The sequence below is a fragment of the Ambystoma mexicanum genome, chromosome 10 (genome assembly GCF_040938575.1).
Source record: "Ambystoma mexicanum isolate Mex_15411 chromosome 10, UKY_AmexF1_1, whole genome shotgun sequence".
In the NCBI taxonomy this organism is placed as follows: domain Eukaryota; kingdom Metazoa; phylum Chordata; class Amphibia; order Caudata; family Ambystomatidae; genus Ambystoma; species Ambystoma mexicanum.
The window spans coordinates 404,450,655-404,472,504 of NC_090932.1; the positions used below are offsets into that span (position 1 = coordinate 404,450,655).

Consider the following 21,850-nt stretch of genomic DNA (forward strand, 5'->3'; position numbering starts at 1 on the left):
TAATGACAAAGCATCAAGTTCATGGAGCCAGAGTTTGATTTTGTTTTTGAAGGAGTGGACAGAAGGTTCTGTTCTGATGGTGTTATGGAGAGTATTCCACAGTTTAGCCGCTAGGGCTGGGAAACTCGAGCCACTGGCTGTCTGTAGCTTGAAGCTAGGTATAGTCAGTGTGTGTACTTAGGCAGACCTCAGTGGTCTAGATGCGGTGTGACGCATGAATCGATTGGACAGGTAAGCAGGAGCCTGGTTATTCTGGTGATAGGCCAATCAAACTGCTTGCCTTTAAGAATCAGAGAGGAGTCTGATTATGCATATAGATAGAGGTGATTGTAGCTTGTAGCCATCGTGAGAGGCCATACATCATGCCTTCAGTTAATAGTATCAGGCTCTGCATACTGTTACTGGCGATGCTAAACTTGAGGCAATGCCTTAATTGTTGGATTAGTTACCTCGTCAATTTGTACTCCAGAGGAATGAATGGAACTAGAGTGACCAATCTCTGTGTTCGAGATTAAGGTACCTATAGAGGGTGTGCCGGCAGGTAACATGCTGATGCTAGATGACGTACAGGTGGAATTCTATAAGACATGCTTGAAACAGCTGTTCCTTAGTTGCATAGTTGCATTACATGTTTATGGAGGCGCTAAATAGAGGAGCATTCCCTCCTTTACACAGGGAGTCATCGATTGTAACACTAATAAAGCCTAAACCATCTTAGACATTGCTTCATATATACCCTCGAGCTATGCTGAATGTAGATTCCAAGATTCTCACTAAACATATTGCCACCAGGCATGAGTGATTTTTACCGTAACTGAGTTCTCCTGATCAGTGGGTTTAGTCATAGGGTGTAACACATCTTCTAAGTATAAATAATTCCCACATCCTATTCTGAGGACTTGTCGTGGAATGGGAAAGGGAATTGGTGTCTTCCCATGCTGGAGGATGACAGGTCTTGGGTGTCAATGGGTGGATCCACAGGCCAGCTCCACTTACCCTCTTAAGAGGAGACCGTCAGGGCAGGATACAGTCACAGATAACTCCCTAATAATACTGGCCCTTTAATTTACCCCTGGGCAGAGGTACATCCGCACTGAGTCCTTTCCAGCAGACCTGTGGCCCTAAAATAAATCAGATGCCCCTTTACCTGACACTGTTCCTCTAGGTGAGTGATTCAGAGGTGGCCACTAATAACATGCAGCACACAGTGCAAAGAGTTACTGTCGCACAGAGGAGCCTACAAGGTACGTGGACATCGTAGTAGTTTGCGAAGATCTCCATTGTGGCTCACAAAGAATGTTCACTGTAAACAGGAATGCCACAGACAGTGCCAGAAAATCACATTTCATGAACAGATCAATGATCCAAACAGCAGGAGAATTAAAACATAGCATCCCATGCGTATTAACTTACTCAGCTACAGGGCTCACCAAAATATCATAGACCAGCTCCCAGGGCTCCATACAAAAGAGAAACATGGCCTATGTATGGCAGAACACCAATTGAAAACGTGGTTGACCTTGCTAACAGCTTAAGTAGCAGAGGTAAACGTTTTACCTACAGCCAAGCTCAGTCCCGAACCAATTTGCCAGCACACCTGTACACAGCTTTACAGGGTGTGCAGGTCAAGGGTAGGGTTAAAGGGCTACATAAACCCAGTCTCTCATTCTGAGAGTATTGTTGTTTTGAGACATTTGTGGCAGATAGTTGGTAGGAGGTGGCGATTTTAGAAGTTTGTGATGCAGGAAGTGGAGATTAGTTTGGAAACTAGGGGGGAACAAGGAGGAGGCTGTTAAAGGCAAAGAGTTGGAGAGTGTACATCTACAGGGTTTTGGTGAGCATTAGGGTGATGTAGCTGGAGACGATGAGGGGGAGAACGGTGAACATATGTTGTTGGTTGGTGAACAGCAGGAGGAAGTTGCGGGGGAGATAAGGAGGAAGGGGTTGAATATATGACACAATCTACAACAACTGTAACATATTAGAGATGAAATCAACAGCATTTATATTGCCATGGTAGTACTGCTATTGTATGCAGAAGAGGCATTACACTCTGTTAACAGAAAATGGTTATTCTGTATTTTCCAGGCTTATGGGGGAGGTCAATTTTGGGAAACAACTAGTATATGTTTGTTCACATCTCCTCCTGAGTTCACTGGATGGGTGTTTATGACTAGTTCTGATGTACCTTTTGGTATTCGGCACCAACTGTTGTACCTGGATGAATTAGAGACTACTGGACTAAAAGGGGGGGATGAGTTATTGCTTTTTACTTTTCTCACCTTGCAAATACCCTTTTGTTGTTCATTTGCCAATCACATGTTTTACATAAAACAAAGTTCTTTTTTTCAATAACTATTTTACTCTATGAAACATGAAGAGTTCCAAAGAACAATATTGGAACACTCCAAATTAAATCCATGGAAAAGCAGATAAAAGGCAGCATCGTACCGTGTTAACATTTTCAAAAGATGACACAAGTGGACATTCGCCTGCATATCACTGAGCAGTCTTTTTTCCATGCTATGGCAAAGAAACTGCAGCTCCAGATACATCATGTTGCATGATTTAATCTGGAAAGCAATATTCCAGGTTTCACTTTTACCAAATTAGGTACTGCTACGTGTAGCCAATTGGTTCAGATGTATTACATTTAATTATTGTAGCACTGTCCTAGGAAGATAGCCCATCAGTTAAGCTCTTACCCTTGACATGAGACGTCTGCATTTTGCAACTTCGAAATATGGCAGGTCAGACTCAACATTATATCCTTCCCAGGTTGGTAAACTGATTTCTATTATGTTGGATGATAATAGCTAGCATTCTGTCTTTAGCAATTAAACATTCCATGGACCTGTGATCTCTGCACCATTTTTGAAAGGTACCTGCATTTGTTACTGGTATTGAACAGTTACAATTGGCTGCAGAAGGTTAGTTTTGTAACACACTGGAAGCTGTGTATTTAAATAGACCAACCTGGTCTGCTTCAAGCAAAACAATGAAATATGTGGATTATCCAGAACACAAATAAATCACATGAAGAGTTCCATGAATTTAAGTGTTGCGTTTGTTGGTCCATATTTTCATATTATCTACTACAGATAATGTCCTTGTAACATTTGTGGGGTGGATCAGTTTGAAACTCTGAAGCCTACAGGGTAGGTTCACAAACTTGTGTGAAGTGACATGAGATGTACAAACTATAATGGTTATGTGTGTCAACACAGGTGTAGCTCACGTTAAGTTGTCCTTTCTCCCTCTGGGCACTGGCAACTGTAAAGGCAGCATCACATTTTGGGTTCTAGGTTGGGACTCTATTGCAAGGATGTGTCAATGAGGGTAAAGTTTGCTTTTGTTGACGAGTTCAAGGAATTTTAAAGATAGGTACTAGTGCCTACATAGGATGCTTGTGATGTGTTATGTGGGTGTTTAGGAATGTACACTTCTCATTGGCAAGGCAACTATTTTTCAGTCTCGGAAGAACACTGTGTGGGCAAGGAATGCGGGGTAGCAGACCGGCATGGGGATTAAAGCATTTTCCAATTTAAGAGGTGGGAGTCTGAAGGCACATTTGAGAGGATTTGGGGGAGCTTTGGCGAGTGTTTCACCTGATCCTTCTTGGGATTTACGTTGAGCTTTTGCTTCCTTTTCCTTTGTCCTTTCTTTCTTCTTTTATCTTCCTTTCTTGCCCCATCTTCTTCTTCCTGCTTCTTCTTTCTATCATGAACAATGGTTTTCCAATCCTTTTTTTTCTAAACCAATTTATTAAAAGATTTTCATAAACCAAAAACAGTGTTGATGATGGTAGTGTGGTTACACCACTATCAAACTACGATATGCAGTATTTGACATATTATATATAGTTATGATTTTAAGAAATATGTTATTTGATATGATTGCCATAACAGGCTGTGATTGCACTCCTATGTAAAATCAATATAATGTGCTTAGAAACACAAACCAGCCAATACAAAAACATTGCTGCACAGAGAGAGTACACCTTCCCCTGCCAACAGAAACGTCTTGCATAGCTGCCACAAGCCTAATAGCTGCCTTACCATAAATGAAGTGCAGCACGCCATTTTACTCCATTTCTCTCAATATACATCTATGTATTTATGCATGCAAGCATGGGATTTATAAGGTGCAAACCTTTCTAGGAAGCAATGCAGCACTGTGCAAAGGGGACGCATCCAGGGAGTACAAGTAGGCTGCACGGGTAACACAGGTGGATAGCTCAAGCAGGGTTAGACTTTAAAGGGGTTGAGTGGAGCGATCAGTGATTGGTGAGTTATTCTTTAAAGAGTAGGGTCTTCATGAGCTTCCTGAAGTGTAGGCTCAAAGAGGAAAGTCGTGTCTGCTTTGGTAACCTTTTCCAATGACAGAGCGGATGGCAGGAAAATCCCTGTTTCCAGTTTCTGTCCTCATAGCAAATCCTTGCTTCCAGCCTGGCGATGATGTGCCTACTGACAGCGTGCTGGCTTCTGTAGATTCATATTTTATCAGCCGAGTACAGTTGTGATTAGCTTGTGACTGCTGTGTAGGTGATTCAGGCAGCGTTGAACATGATACATGCTTGAAGGGGCAGCCCATACAGCTCCTAGAGAACGGGAGTGTGGTGATCGAATTTTCGTAGTACTCAGTGAGACATGCTGCAATTTGATGGAATCATTTCAGAGGAGCCACAGTGGTATTTAATTATTTATTTAGTATACATTCTTATGGAGCACTACATGCCCAGAGGACTCAGAGTGCACAGATTGACAAAACGAATAAACAAAACAAAGGCCGAAATAGCATCTTCAAAGTGGGATCAGATGGAGCATATCAAAAGGTGAAACAGGAAGGTTGAAATCCAAATGGACTCCTGGGATTAGGGTGACATCCAAGCCACTACCCCCGTTTTCCATAACAGGAACATTAATAAATGCCATTAAAAAACCCTGGGAGCACAAAGAGAGCAGCCATGCCAACATAGCTCCCCACCAGAGTGATGCAAATGGCTGATCCTAAGTTTTGAATGAAGGCATATACTTGCTGCTCTGCTGTGCAAGAGCAGAATGGTCCCAAACATACATGGAATGCAGCTGGCAGGACTGATCCCCAGTATTTTGCAAACCACAGTTGAAAGGTCCCTCTTGCAACTTTCAGGTGTTTTTAATCTGAAAGAAAGCATGAGTGCTTTTCAAAATCCCACCCAAAGCATTGTGATCATTGTAGGCCTCCCTTTTCACTCTGCATTTGAGTGGCGAAATGAGCTCATTTGGAACCTATTGGATGGCACTTACAAACTTTATTGCTTACAAAGAATTGCAATCTGAGCTACCACAAAAACACACATCGTAATATGAGCATTATATTATGTTCCATTGAACTGGCTTTCTGAAGCGACTGCCAAGGGTGAAAAAAGGCCAGGAAAAGAGGAATTCTCTGGCACAGCTCTCCAGCTGTTTGATGTCAAACCTGAGCAGCTTATCCTCTGGCCTTGGTGTTCTCTTTTTTCATTTTGTAACTTTTGTTGATGAAGGAATACATGGAAAAGCAAATCTCCAGAATACAAGGGAAATCATGCATGACACGGGGCAACTTGAGCACGGTAGTTCATGTTAATTTGCATGCATTACATTTTATTGAGTCATAATAGCCCGCCTTGAAGGTGGGAAGAATTTTCATGCAGTGTTGTTTTCATTGGTCCGGTGCATGACTTGTTTTTCTAAGGATAATTTGTTCATTCTGTGAGAACAAACATGCATTTGTATAATTCCTTTGAACCTCACAAATACAATACGTTTGGCTAAATAAATTGACTGCAGTCTCAAAAACCGTACTATGGAGCTTCAAAGATTTCTTAATTATAGAACCCCTGCTTTAATTCTAAAGCGTGCAGTCCCTGGACCTTCCATTAAGAATGTGATGATATTTCCCCAGGTAGCACTGCCAAACTCAAATACTCTCACTGCATGAGGCAACTGAAGGCTCCCTGGACCTTCCATTAAGAGTGTGGTGATATTTCCCCAGGTAGCACTGCCAAACTCAAATACTCTCACTGCATGAGGCAACTGAAGGCTCCCTGGACCTTCCATTAAGAGTGTGGTGATATTTCCCCAGGTAACGCCGCCAAACTCAAATACTCTCTCTGCATGAGGCAATGGAAGGGTCCTCAAGATTTAGAATCCTGTCAACTCTTCATTTGCTCTCATCCATGGAGATGGGTAATTACCACGTGTGCGTTTACCTTATGTGGTATTTAACACATACAGTAATGGTTTCGTGTGGAGGAGATTTGGACCACACAAAACCTGCTGTATTTTTACTCTATATTTGGCGGGGCACTAAAAGTGGCAGCAATTCTGTTTCAGCCACCTTAGGAACATTGACTGTACATTGGTCCCTAAATGGCAGCAGACTACAGGGGATTGATTCAATGACATGTTAAGATGTATAGTGCATATGTATATAATGGATGTGACTGATGCATGTTAAGCAGAACATCTGGCGCAACCATTCTAAATAAAACATGTTGACATATAGAAAAGTACAATACTCAATGGTTTCTTTCCTCCACAGGCTCGACACGTTTTGCATTACTTCAAATCACCCCATGTTGCATATTGACCTCGTCCTCAATGCTGTCTTCCTCTTCTATTTTGGACTGCGGGTAAGAGCATAAAACTCTGTTTACTCTTTGGCACAGTCCATAGAACATGAGCTTATCATTTACAATCGGGTGGAAACTCAGGCTTAATCAGATGCAGACGTTTCCAGGTTGAATCCAAGCTTAAACGTATTGTCCAGTTTATTTTTGTTAATCTATGCAGAGTGTCTTTTTTCTAGTCTTGAGCCCTATTTAGTTTTAGTTCTATTTATTTTTAGTGTGTCACTCTTATTAGCGGTCATCTAAGTTGTCCAAGAACACAACATTTGCCAAGAGCAAATCCAAGATTAAAACCTAGAGCCAAACCCCAAGTCAGTGATGTAACTTCTATACCAAAAAATCTAAATGGACACCTTGTATTGAGTATAGTCATAATCTGAATGTTAAAATTTGCAATAGAGTGGATTTGTCAACGCATGAATATGTATACATATTTGAATATTCTGGAAGGAGAGTCTGGTGCAACCACTAATCAATTTCTGCAGGTGCTGGGGGAGCATGGCAAGTTTAGACCTGGCAATTCAGCTAATCAAAGTTTGCTGAACATTGGGCCTCATTACAAGGAAGGCGGTAGAGGGTTAACGGCGCCGGTAGAGCTGCCGGCGCCGTTAACCCTCTACCGCCTCATTGCGAGGTCTGCTCGCGGGTCCAGCAAATGACGTCTGGTAAAACCAGGCGTCCTTAGCGGGACCCGCTAGCAGACCAGGATGGTAACAACGGGCTTGTCATTAACGGAGCCGTTGTTAGCATCCTCCCATTCCCATTGAGCCCTATGGGGGCTTAAATGGGAATGGGGATGCACTGGGTCCGGGTTCCAGGAAAGGGCATTACCGGGCCCTCCAAGGTCAGAATGGCCCGGTATTTCCCCATTCAAGGAACCCGTGCCCGGTACCCGGTATGGGGGTAGCCATGCCACTAAGAGCGGCATGGCTACCTCCATACTCGTAATGAGGCCCTATGTCTCAACCTGGGGTGTTTTTGCTTGAACTGGGGAAGTGATCATTATGGGACCAGGTCATGACTATCGATATGTTGACCTTGCGTAAACAATATTTTGAGTTCACTAAGCAGAGTTTTCTTTGGCGTAAACCGTGCAGTTATCTTACTAAATATTGTAGTCTATCTCCACTGCGCTTTATTGTGTATTTAAGGCTGAACATATTGCCAGTACATGAGTTGACAACGGCTTGGATTAAGGAATCCAGAGAGTTGAGTTGATGTCGCATTTATGGGGCTGAGGTGGAGTCCAGTAGACACATTTTGACTAGTTGTGCTGTATTAGAAAGGCTGTACGTCAAGGGTTTTTGCCGATTGATTCATGGCAAAGTGTGGGGGATACAAATCGGACCAGTTTTGGTCTATGCTCTATTCTGCGGAACCGCTGATGGCGGTAGCTGCAACTTTTCATATCTGGCCTATGGCTAAAACGATGCTGGTGTAAGTACGGATAAAGGTTTGAATGACTGTATTTTATCTCTGTGTGTGATAACAAACGTTATCTGAATGAATTATTATGTTTTAAATGTATGGCACATTTATTTATTTGTATAACGTGTGCTAAGGTTGCTTTAAGGTTGTTTCCTTGTGTTACACATTTTTTTATTGTAATTTTAATGTTTTGTAATGCAAAAGTCTTGAATGAGCCAAAACATAATAAAATAATAATGGTAATAATAATAATAATAATAATAATAATAATAATAATAATAATAATAATAATAATAATACAAAATAAAAACATAGAAAAATAAAATGATTTGTCAACACAGGGGAGCTGAGAAAGGATATAAACTATAGAGGGCCATATTTCCAAAGATTCTTTATGTGTGCAAACGCATTTGTCCTTCCCTTTAAGTGCAGCATTCTCATACCCAAAGTGAAGGATCACAAAAGGGAAAAAAGGAAGCATATGCACATGCAGATGCCTGTGCCGAGTGTGTGCAGGTTGTCATGTGTGGACCATCTGTGCACATGTGCATATGTGAGAGGTTGTGTGGGGCACCGATAGACAACCAATAAGCCCCATTGGCAAATTCAACCCGGGGAGTGTCAGCGTCAGGCCAAGAAAATTGGGGACACAGAAGCCAATCACTTTCTTTTTCCACCATCTCATAATTGCCACTCCACCCCCAACCCCCGTGCCCCTTATTTCCACCTAACGTGAGTCAAAGAACTGGGTAAATCTGCTCAGACGATTTTAATTTCTCCTCCCACCAAAGAAAAACACATTCCATTGAAGTGTTTCACTTCCTGGACACTTCGACTCTACTTTCAACCACATCCGTGTGATATGTATTTTCACTTTTTAGATTCCCATATGCAGATACTGGTGACTTGCTGTGGGGAATTTGCTTATTGGTGAATGTGGATGCTATTTAATAAACAATATGTGGGCTGCACATACATGCTTATTGGTCGCCTGGGGTTGTTAGTGAATTTCCTTGATCAGCATTTACCAGGCAGGCATAGGTGCAACATGCTCTAGCTAGTGCTTGCTCTCGTCTGTGGAAGGTTTTGTGAATTGGGGCTAAAGATGAGTGGACCTCCACCTCTGATATGATCAGAATACCTTTGGTCTTGCGGGCAGGAGAGCTGAGTGAAGACACATTTCCCACCTGAGTATTAACCTCCCATTACCTGGATTGTTCCTTTAATAGTTTCTTGCTGCAGAGGACATCCTGAGATTTTGGCTGGAGCTGAAATCTATTGTGGACTTCTTCACCATTCCGCCTGCTTGTGTTGCCTATTTCTTGAAGAGAAACACCATTGGTGAGTAGTGTGTTGCCAGGAGTGAAGTTAATTTTGTTTTAACCATATATGGGTATTAGTGAATTGGTGATGCACAAACTCAACGTATCTAACACTGTTAGGAGTAATTTTTGAACCACAATGATCATCAGTGTTCTATAACAATAGTGACCATTAAGTGGAGCATAATGAGAATCCGATTGAATTGTATTGCAATGATCCCATATCAAAGAATAGAGACAAGATCTCTGGATCCCTCAGATCAAATGAGACTAAAATGATTATGATTCCGAGAAGCAAATCGAAAAGGGCTGAAACGGGAGCTTTTGCTACAGCGGCTGCGGCGGCTTGCAATAACCTGCCGTTAGATCTTAGGCTGGAAACCAAACTTGTGCCCTTCAAGAAAAAGCTAAAGACTTGGCTGTTTGACTAACTTACCTGCTTCAGCTTATTTTGCAGCTTCTACTGCGTCCAGATTTGTTTCTTGTTTTTTGTCCTGTCTGTGCCATCATGCCTACGGGTCCATTGCTGCACATTATAAGTTCATCAAAGTAAAAGTAAAGTAAAGATAGGTGGTGGCTAGCATTTCCGGCAAGGTATGACACATATTCCTGGACACCAGATGTTTCCTTGTGAAACAGTAAATGCACTGTTATAGCACACCCATGGGAAGTCAATGGTCCTGTATTACTAAAGGTGCCATACAGCCACATATCGTTAATCAGGATGGCAGACAGCTAGGAAACAGAGCCACAAAGTCAGAATATGAGAGTGTCCTTGACCTCTGCTCTGTTTATCAGCACGTGCCATCCGGTATCCCTGCTAACCAGCCCAGAACGGTACCATTAACGACAATGATAGGCATTGCTGAAAAGAGCATCCTGGTTAATGAAGTGCTGGGTAGCAGAAATGCTAGTGTGATTTCAAAAAAAGGTAATATTTCTTTCTATATAAAGGGCATGATTCACAGAACATTTTACTATGGGTGTGCGCCATTATAAAACACTTCCATGAATCAAGCCCATAGTATTAGCAATTTCAGCCAAGTCACACAATGCACAGATCCACACGGTAGCCATTACTGGAAGTTCACCTCCAGTTCAGAGTCAAATGGCATTGTGAGTGTGTACATTAGATCAAATGCCAAGTCTTTGCTCAAGGAACATGTCTTCGACTAGAGGGACAGTGCTATTTTATGCATAGCGTGTTTTAACACATGCCAGGCTCATTTGCATAAGCACAATTCATTGTGGATTTGGCTCTGAACTGGAAGTGGACTTTCAGTGGTGACTGCTGGGTGGTAGTGTGATTTGTGTGACTTGCTTGTGGGATTCTAATTTCTTCTTCATTTTCAAGTCTTTTAAACTCACCATAACTTTACTGGTGTTGTTCAGATGTTTTAAAAGTCATGTTTGGTCTTTTAACAAACTTACTATGCTTTGAATAAAAGGCATACATATAATTGATAACTTTCAAACACGTAAACATAACCTGTTAACGCTCGAAATAGTGAAATGTAACTTTAAACATAGGTGTAATTCTTTTCATGAACATAAGATAAATAATCGTATTACTGTGTGACCAACGAATGTAAATCACTCAAACATATGGGTTTTTAACTTTGCCAGTTATTTGTTTGGGCGATTAGGATATATAGTGTCCCCACTGTGTTAATGAAAACCTGCACTTTGGCCCGTGTGCATGGGCTCGTACACTAGTCGGTACATATAAAAAATAGTATGATCATTGTGAGCATAGCAGTATGCGCCATCCTAAATATTGAGAGCCCACCTACCTCCCTGTTTATGAAATGTGTTTGGTCATGTGGATAGGACTTTGGCACTGAGTACAATAAACGTTTATTCAATTGCTCTAATGTACATCTCTAGCATCTCTAGATTTGTGCATATGTATATATATATATATATATATATATATATATATATATATATATATATATGCCCCAGTGCACTCCCCTATGCAAACTTCAGCATTGTGTCCATATTTGAACAGCGTTGTCCTCCATTAGCAGAAATAATTTAGATTTCAGCAAGATGATCTTTGCACAGCTGCCCTCATAATGTCAATTAATGTCTGGAATACTGAGACCACTCATGTCTTTAAGATCAGTAAGGTGAAATGTATGTAGTCTACAGTATGCATTGATATATTGAGAGACTGCTCTTACCAATGGGAGTTCCTTCCCTCCCCAATCAAGATGACCCACAGAACTTCAATTATTCTTGTTCAGCTAGCCCTGGCTATGACTAATATAGAGCCACGTAGATCCCTCCCCTGTGCCAACAATGAGCCAAGAACCAGGCCAGGGTACAGAAGAATATATATGTATTTAAATGATGGGTTCAATTCATATTTGCCTTAAATAGTTACATATGTCACCTTCTATGTGGTACACAACAACACTTCAATACAGGTTTTTGTCTCAGGTACAGGTAACACAGGCCAAATAAACACGTCAAAACTCTTGTCCCGCAAACCCCTTTGTCACATGAATTAAATAATACCCAGGCACATTACTTAGGCAATAAGCCCCGAGCAGGGGGGACATTTCAACTTCAGGTAATGCCCGAGGGCCCATAGTTACAGCTCAGAGGGGGAGCCTGAGCAAAGCGAGGAATGGGGAAAGGTCAATTTGCTTGTGTCTTCAAATCCCATTAGAAATGCTTGACTTTAAATATGGTAAGTACTCGTTCATGAGGCCTTTGAATAGTTTTCATACACTTGCATAGAACTGCCAATGTTTTTTTTCGAAGATGATAGGCTCACATTGTTTTGGCAAAAGGGTATTTTTCACTCCAGGTATTCATTACAAGCTGCAAGATGAACACACCTTTCCATTTAACATGATGTCAATTTCTGTGTTGAAAATTGGGCCTCAGTCACATGAAATGAAAGATACTAACATGCCTTTGAATTTTGCAAGTGAGGCCTAGTTCTTACCTTTAATATTCACGGTGCACAGCATTTTGCTGTGTGGCAGTTTCAAAGAAAAATGCTGCCTTTTGTCTCTCAGCCAACAATGTGCCTTTCCTTAATGCAATCTGATTTTACTTGTCAACATACTCCTTGTTTCAACTGCAGAAAATGCACACTCTGCATTCACTAGCACATTGGCTGTGTTAAAGTGTGAGGCTGGCTTTTCCTTCAGCCAGTGTGCCTTTCCCACAGAAGAATGTATTTAGCAGTAGAGCCGTAACCTGAACTTTTGGTTCATTTTCCAGCACTGAAAATATCCCACAATGATGTAGTCTATAGAGGATGCAGTTAAACCTCATTGTGTGGCTACCTTATTCCCAATGGCCCTGCATTGCCTACCTCAAGAGAAGATGTTTGTCAATGGCACAAAAATTGATGGTAGGTGAAAACCATGCCTGTTGCCACTTGATAGTGGGATATGATAACATGTCCCACAGTTTGCCCCTGCCCAAGACAATTAATCATTATGCAATGCCTGATTCAAGTTAAGCCCTGAAATCCTAAATCTATCTTCCATACCACATCATATAGATCAAGCAGTTAAATGATTTTATTTGTTTATTTATTTGGTTTACTGTGGTATAGTTTGATACTCAATTTCCACAAAACATAAACATTCCAAACAAGTTCAAAATCAGAAGAAGCCATACATTCATAAAATTATTTCATAACAATACATCAAAGTATCAAAAAAGTAAAAGCTCTGGTTATTGTGTCCACAGGTGACAAAAAGTTAATCTACAGATGTGCAGGTTAGTTGAGATCTTCCTCCACAGAAGTCTGAAGTAAATGATGCGCGCTTCACTCTTCCGACCTTAGAACAACATCCAAATTCAGATGCATGATTTTTGGTTGCTAGGTTAGCCATGGACTGCTCTAAGCTATTCTCGCTCAGCATTTCCTTAAGTCGGTTATTAAGTGTGCTTAGTGTCATGCCCAGCGTTAAGTCTCCTTGCTATAGCCAATAGTTGGTGAGTGTGTTTATTTTGGCCAAGTGGCTCTGTGGAATTATTGCTGCTCATGTGGTTATCACAATATGTGTAAGACTCATGAGTGTTTGAGCTGGTGCATTTGTGAGTTTCCCCATTGTAACCAGGCAGCTAGATTGAATTCTTGAGCCTATAGGCATCACATTATATTCAGGGAAGACCATATCAATAGTAATACGCTGTTGTAGTCTTAATAGCCTTTTTAACAAGGTATGCTCAAGTTTGCTGACCATTGTGAGATTTTTCATGGCCCAAAGTTCTGCTCCATAAAGGATAGTAGAGGACACCTTAACTTCGTAAAGTTTGAGCAATGTGTCAATTGAAGACCCTCCTGCTTTATTGGCTGGAGAACTAATGGTTCCAATAAGGATTGAGCTTCTTGTGCGGACATAAGTGTGTTGTGCCTTGTAGTTTGTTATCAAGGTGCAGAACCAAGTACCTGTAGTTGTTAACCACTTCGATTTGTCTTCCTCCTTTCTATCACTTTGCTTGCTTAACTTTTTTCCTGTAAGCGCAGAATACCATGATTTTGGATTCAGTGCATTCATCACCAAAGAGTTGCAGTCAGTGTATTCCTTCAGGTTCTTCAGGGTGGCCTGCAAACCCTGTGGAGTCAGGTCAAGAACTGCATTGCCATCCACATAACCCAGCCATTTCATTGCAACCGAGCCCAGTTTGGGGGGGATGGACACCCAACTGGTCAAAGCATTGTCCATGTCAGCTTGATAGAGATTGACAAGTATGGGCGCAAGGTTACAACAGTGCTTTAGGCCTCTATGTGTGTCTATCCATACAGTGGTTCTTCCATGTTGTTCCATCCTGATTCTAACTCCGGTGTTCTCGTGAAGGGAAATAATCATGCTCAGTAGGCCAGGGGGAATATCCCAGCCTGCCATCTTGCCCCAAAGACGGTTACGGTCTACAGTGTCAAATGCAGCAATGAGATCGATAAATGCAACGTAGACCGGAGTTAGTCCTACCGGCCATGCCGGCTGAATGTTTGTAATAAGAGCCAAGGTGTTAGCGGTGGTATTATGCCCCTTACAAAAAACGGTTTGATTGAGGGGGATAATCCCACAGCCCTCTGCCCATGATTCTAGTTCCTGTAGGAGTACTCTGGCAAAGATCTTGTGCTGGGGCATCCAGCATTGCCAGTATATGATAGCTACCTGTATCATCTGGATTCCCTTTCTTACATATGGGAACAACAATACTATCAGGCCAGGATGAAGGGATTTTCTGAGTGACTCCAATAGTGGAGAAGTGTACATGTAGGACCTCAGACCAAGCGTTAGAGGCAGATTTAATTAGTGTGCTGCAGATTCCATTGGGTCTGTGTTCCCTAGAGGATTTCGAAGCACTGATGTGACTACTAATATCTCTAGATATGAGGCAATATGACTAGATGGTATGTTGATTGTAAGCACTCTGTAACCCCCCACCCCCCTGTGCAGCCCCAAGTGCTTTTAGACATCATTTAGGTCCCTAGTTTACTTGCTTCTCCGATGATCCACCAAAACTCATGGAAGTCATTAGATTGGGATGCAAAGACCAAAGCTTTCCACTTATTACATTCGATCTTGTACTTGTGCCTTCTCAACCATTTGGAATATCTGTATTTATGTCCTTGTGTTTTCCACAGTGATCAATGCAATCTAGTTCAGTCATTGCGAGAGCGCACAGTCCACTCCTTAGGGCTCGTTTGGGAACTCGTGTAGCCCTGTCAGGAATGCCTACGTTTTTCATTAGGGATGGTGCCAACCCTGCTAGATGACTTACTGCTGACCATGGCACACCCGCTAATATGCTTTACCATGATCACAAATGCATCATGGGATGAAGCTGCAAGTTCAACACTTTTTGTGGCCTTGATTTCATGGAAAGCCCCCGAAAAAGCATTTAGGGCATGTGTTGTTACTGTCAGCGCTTTTTCGAGGTTGGTATCCTTCCAAGGGATCCGATTCAAAGCAGTGTTTATAGAAAGTTAACAAGATTGTATGCTGCTAACACAGGGTTTCTAGGGAATCATTTTGATTTTCCAGTGTACCTAAACACTTGCGCCTCTGTGGTGTACTCTTTTTACTTAAGTCATGAACAAATCTAGTGGGTGCAGAATGTTTGTTTTTCCTATTTCTAATGCATCATGTTTTGATGCAGCTGTTTCTGATTTTATATGAGATTATGCAACTGTTAGCAAGCACCTTCGCTAGTATCGAATTTGCTCAGTTCAGTGCTGAAAAGTGTTCCTAAGAGGCACACATGGTATGATCTTGGCCAGGTGTAGTGAGTACTGCTTTGAGGTCTTCTCTCATAATCAGTGTTCATGTCCTTGTTTTATCACTTATTTATGACAACGTTTCTAAATGCAGGCCCAGCAAATCAATACTTAGCCTGCCTAGTCGTGGCGATTGCCCTGAGTTGTGTAGGTCACAATACACTTCACATTTTGACGTGTAACGTCCCCATCTCGTTCCAGCAAAGATGGTCTCCATTATTGCAGTTTTGAACGTCCTTCTTTATGTGGAATTCCATGTAAAATATTTTCTAGTTACCCAGCACCCCAAGAAACTCCCAAGTCCAGCACCCAAAAATAGGGATAGGGTACAGGTCAAGCACCTTATTAGAACGCAAAAAGCACATTTTTCCACTCCTAACAAGAGGAAACAGTATACCTTCAGACCAATGTTTGCTGGCCTGAACACCAACAAATCAGCCAAGCATTTAAGTACCCAAGAAGCCCCTCAGCCCTTCTGCCAACAATAGGGATTGGGTTTCATGTGAACCCATGCAAAAGGCCCCCTGCTAAATTTAAAACCTAAGTGATATTTTGATAGTTGGATTACCAGAAGATGACTTTTTGTGCAAAGTATATCATCTGTTTGTTCCCCTGGCTTGCTGTCTCCCATCTACACTAAACCTTCTCCCAGATGGCTGCCACCACTTGCTCTCAACTCGATTCTTCCTTTTGAACCCTTCTTCATTGTATTTGTAACTTATTTTAATCACCAAAGTTGCTTTGTCTATTTTCTCTGTGCTTGCGTTAGAGTATAGTACTGTTATCACTAGATGAATGCAGGACATTATGGTAAGGGATTATAAGGGGTACAGATGTCACTGTGTGTAAATGAACTGTATTATCTCAAGAAAAGTATCTGTAAATATCTTTTTCTGTCACTGAGGGATTCAGCCTGTTAGGCAGAATTATATGCAGTAACCTTTGGGAACACCATACACAATTAAGACCACAAGTGACAGTACAAATGTACTTTTGGTGCAAGCCTGTACTACACAGTAAAGTGGTAGTGATGGATGAGCAGCCAGACTTATCTCAAGAGCAAGTGAGCAGTATCAATAGTTACACAAAGGACACAATTACTATGATTCAAACAAACACTGACTCAAGGTTTCTGAGTAAAAGAATATACATTCTTTTACACATCAGTTGTATAACATCTGACTAAATTAAAGCAATTGAAAAATCACACTTTTAATACACCACACCACTCCCAATAGATTCTGGGCAAGTTAAACTCAAAATGAAGTATGAGCAAAATGGCACTCCAGTAATTTAAAAAGGGAGGAAAAGACAAAGTAAGGTAAAAATTGAGCATCACCAACAGACTGATGTGAAGTAGGAAGACTGGAGGGTCCTGCACTGCCCAGGGATGAAACCAGCAGCAGAGCAAAGCAACGAATAGAAGGTGCACTCCTTAAAACCGAAGCAGGGTCCGACCTTCCTGGATATCCAGTTCACTGTAGCTCTGTACAGCAAATACAACCAGAGGAGGGAGTCCTCGCTTGCAGTTTGGGCAAACTGGTTGGTCTCATCAGCTATGGGGAAGAAGATTCCTGGTAGATCTTCTCTGTTGTTGGAGCTTGAAGATTCGGACCGGCAGCAGGGCTTCACTGGGCGGTTCATTCATTGTAGGAGTCCTCTTCTGTCAGCTCGGTTCTTTCATTCCAGTAGTGACTCTGTAAAAGCAAAAGAAATATCGAGGCTGAGTACCACAAAGGAAATACACCAAACACAGGCTATAAAGATTTACAGATCTTTTATTCTGTGCAGTTCACAAAGAAACATAGGTACAGCTAGCTATCTGGCTCTCAACACCCCACAATGAGTACCAGCCCATCAAAGAGAGGAGAGAGAGTGCTGGACAACTAAACATTCATACGTTTATGCAGTTCTTAGAAATATTGTCCGGCCCCTCTACATGTTAATGATCTGTGGTCTAGAGTTTGTGCCTAGTTCACATACAGCTTATACAATAATATGCAGATGGATTTCATGAGTTTGCATTTCCATCCAGTTACAATGGCGGCTCGATCTTCTGGTCTAGTGGTCTACAGTGCAGTGAGTGGTCTTTGTGTTCCCTTTGTGTAACTCTGAATAGGATCCTAACGTGCGGGTTCCCTTCCCCATTAATTATAAACTTTAAACTCTCTAACAACAAAAAAACTAGTTTAATGGGGTTGCCCCCAATGTGACTATGCTGTTTCCGCTCCATTTGACCTAGGTCTACTGGTGCCCTACGGGCGGGTTCACTACCCAAACTAATTCAGGGGGTATGAGAAAGGCTGCTTCAGTGGGTGTCGTTATCTGAGCAGGTTCTGTTCATTATAGCTCCAGTGAACTCAATGTTGCTGCATTATGTGCGTGGTGCAGTGTTTTCCTTGCACTCTGGTTAGGGCGTTGTGGGAGGTAGATAGGGCGCCGCTTGTCACGATCGCTGTTGCCTCACTTCGATGTCGGGAATCTGTTCCTTGTCCATCCACTCGCAGACTTCAGCACGTGTGTCGAATAAGTAAGCTTTGTTGTTGGCGAGGACTTTCAACCTAGCTGGGTATAGAAGCATGTACCGCAGGCCTACATTTTTCAATCTAACTTTGGTGTGGATAAATTGGGCTCTGCTCCTTTGGACCTGGAGGGTATAGTCTGGGTAGATGGCGATTTTCACAGAGTCCCTTTGTATGCAGCTGCCCGATCTTGAAAAGGCTAGGATCGTTTCTCTGTCCCTGTAATTTAGCACTTTGGCTATTATCGACCTGGGCAGGTTCCCCGGGGCAGCCTTTTAGTGAGGGATCGGTGGGCCCTCTCAATAGTGAAGCCTTGCAACAGTTTCCCGGCTTCTATTTCTTGGAGTAGGAGGTCTTCCACGTAATTAGTGGGGTCTTTTCCCTCAATTCCCACTGGTAGGCCTATGATTCTGATGTTGTTTCGGCGCGCGCGCCCCTCCGCCTCATCTGTTTTTTACCTTTTGAACTAGAATGTCCACCTCCTTCAGAAGCTGCATTTTTGCGTCCAAGATCGCCTTCACTTGGGTCTCCAGCACCTCTGTTCTGCCTGCTATGGATCGTACATCTTGGCGTAGCAAATTTAAGTCAATAGCAACGGCGTAAATTTTGCTTTCCATTGTTGTTTGTAGTTCGTGATGGCCTCCAAAAGCTGAGAGTTGAGTGGTTCGGGAGGCACACACCTGAAGCTGTCGTGGAGGTGGAAGTTGCCTCTGGCTTAGCGGCATCCGTGGCAGACGTTTGTGGCTTCCCTTGTAGTGTACATATCTGAATAGAGATCAGTAGCAGTCTGTTTGGCTATCTGGTCAGCGAAAGCGTTCCCTTTTCCTACATCGTCTATGATTTTCTGATGTGCCTCGCATTTCATAATTGCTATCTGAGTGGGAAGTGCAAGCGATGAGAGTAGCTAAACTATCAAGGTGCCATATTGAATCTTCGTTCCATATGAGGTCAAGAAACCTTGTTCTGCCCAAGGTCTCCCAAAGTTGTGAACCACCCCAAAAGCATACTGGCTATCTGTGTATATATTCACTCTAAGCCCTTCAGAAAGTTCACAAGCTCAGATCAATGCAATAATCTCTGAAGCCTGCGCAGAGTTATGCGAAATTCTTTTGGTTTCCACAATCATGCTTAATGTAGTGATGGCATAAGCAGCAGTAGATGCACCATCCGGAAGTTTGAAACAAGAGACATCGCAAAACAGCTCTCCTTGTGGATCGTTCAGAGGTGTATCTTTCAAATCAATCCTGCCTTTAGTTTCTTGTTCTGTGGTATAAATGCAGTCATGTGACGTTTCGTCACTGCAAGCAATATCTTGCGAAAGAGGTAATAATTCAGCCGGATTCAATACACAACATCTTTGAATTTTGATATGCGGTGCAAACAAGATCAATTCGTATCTCGTTAAGCGTGCAGAGGTAAGATGTTGTGTTTGTGTTCTGTTTAATAGATGTCTACAGAGTGAGGTACCAACAAGGTTAAAGCATGGCCTAGGACCATTCCCTCGCTCTGTTTTACAGATGCAGCAGCAGCAGCGACAGCTCTCGGACATCTCGGCAAAGCGCATGCAACAGGATCAAGGGTGGAGGAAAAGTAACCACACGGCCTATTCTTTCCCCCATGTTCCTGCGTTAACACAGCCAAACAACATCCATCACGTTCATGCACATACAACTCGAAGCCCTTTTTATAATTTGGTGTGCCCCAAACCGGTGCTGAACGCAGTGCTGTCTTGAGCAAATCAAAAGCTTTCTGGTGTTCCAAGTTCCATGGCAATGGCAAAGAAATGCCCTTCATTGTCAAAGCCAACATTGGTTTGATCACTAGCGATAAGTTCGGGATCCACTGTCTGCAGTAAGAAGCCATTCCTATCAAGGCTCTGACCTCGTTCTGCATATTTGGGACAGACATGCTAGACATTATTTTAATTCATTCAGGTGTCAATCTTCTTCCCTCTTTTCACAGGAGATCGCCTAAATAGGCGACCTCCTGTCAACAATATTGAAACTTTTTCAGTGAAGTTTTATGTCCATGTTTTGCTAGATGAATAAGCAATAACACAGTGCCTTCTTTACAAGCACTTTCTGAATCTGCAGCCAAAAGAAGATTGTCAAAATATTGAAGCAATATACAAGTAGTAGGAACTCAAGTGTGTCGAGCTGTTCTTTCAAAGCCCTACTGTAAATGCTCAGACTTTCCGTGTACCCTTGTGGCGCACAGTGAATGTAAACGAGCGTCCCCCTAGGGTGAACGCGAACAGGTATCTGCTATCCTTGTGTATAGGAATGCTAAAGAAGGCATTCTTAAGATGTACGACAGTAAAATGAGTAGCAGAAGCTGGGATCATTGTTAATATTGTTGTCACATCAGGCACAATAGGAAATTGTGGAGCGACGATCTTATTGATAGCGCGTAAATCGATAATGAAACGGAAAGGAATTGCATTATCCCCTTTCTTATATACCAGTAAAATCGGACTATTGCACAAACTACCTACAATTTCTTCAATTACCCCACGGTGTACAAAATCAGAAACTATACACTTCAAAGCTTGCTCACCATCAATCAAAATCTTATACTGAGGAATACGTGGCAACTTTACTCCAGGTTTCAAGACAATTTTAACAGGCTCAATTTGTAAAATACCAACATCATTGTCGTCAATTGCCCATACACATTCCGGAACGTCACTAAATTCCGGCGGCAAAGGTCTAATCAGAAACTGTGAGACAAAAATTTGCTGTGGTGAAAAGCGGCAAACGCACTCCATCCGAAGAACAATGAATTACCGCATTTAATTCCTTCAAAAGATTCAAACCCAACAAATTCTCACCACAGTTTGATGTCAAAAGAAATGGACAGTGGTTTGTGAATGGACCCAGTGTAATCGGTACCGGCAAAAAAAACGGACTAACCACTGGCGTACCAGAAAACCCTACAGAAACATTGGTTTGCCCTGACAGTGGAATGTCTGGAACCCGTAAATGGTCAATGGAACACTTCTGTGCTCCTGTATCTATCAAGAATCAATGTTTCTTATTTCCCACCATCATCTCAATGTAGGGACCTTTCTGATTAACGGGAATAGGTGTAGGTTCCAAACCCTGCTTCGGGCAATCCTAGTGAAACAATATATCATCGAAGGGAATGTCTTCAGAAAGATAAGGAGTATAAGGATGATCAAAAATAGTTCTATTATCCACATTCAGTGGCTGATTGTCTTGCAAAAAGGACTGAGAATTCTGAGAAAACTGATTTTTACAGGACCCCCACCCCCAGGGCGGCCTCTGGATCGTCTACCCATGATACCATATGTATTATTTTACCTCTGCTGGAGGATCGGGCATTGTGCTCGCCAATGACCCTCTTGTCTGCAATAAGCACATTGGTTCACGTGTGCAGGACCCAACGGTACGTTACCTTGTGGAACATACTGTCCCCAAAACTGTGTACTACCCTCTCTAGGTTCTCTAACAATCTGTTGAAACAACACCTTAGTTTTCAAGTCTCCCTTCTTTTTCTCAATCCTTTCCTTCTCATTATTGACTCTGTTTTCATAACACTGAGCCATATGCAACAATTCAGACTGAGACTTTGCTTTCCATGCGCTCTCAGAATTCATAATTTGTGACTGGATGTCAGGTAACAATTCACGCACAAATGCATC

General features: G+C 42.2%; 1 protein-coding gene across 1 annotated transcript in view; it reads left to right on the forward strand.

Annotated features, from left to right (window-relative positions):
- Window positions 1-21,850, forward strand: part of LOC138491456 (calcium-activated potassium channel subunit alpha-1-like) — a 1,832,603-nt gene that overhangs the window by 141,986 nt on the left and 1,668,767 nt on the right. The window contains exons 4-5 of the mRNA XM_069617974.1: window positions 6,568-6,658; window positions 9,313-9,424. Coding sequence (XP_069474075.1) covers window positions 6,568-6,658; window positions 9,313-9,424 — 203 coding nt within the window. The remainder of the gene's footprint in view (window positions 1-6,567; window positions 6,659-9,312; window positions 9,425-21,850) is intronic.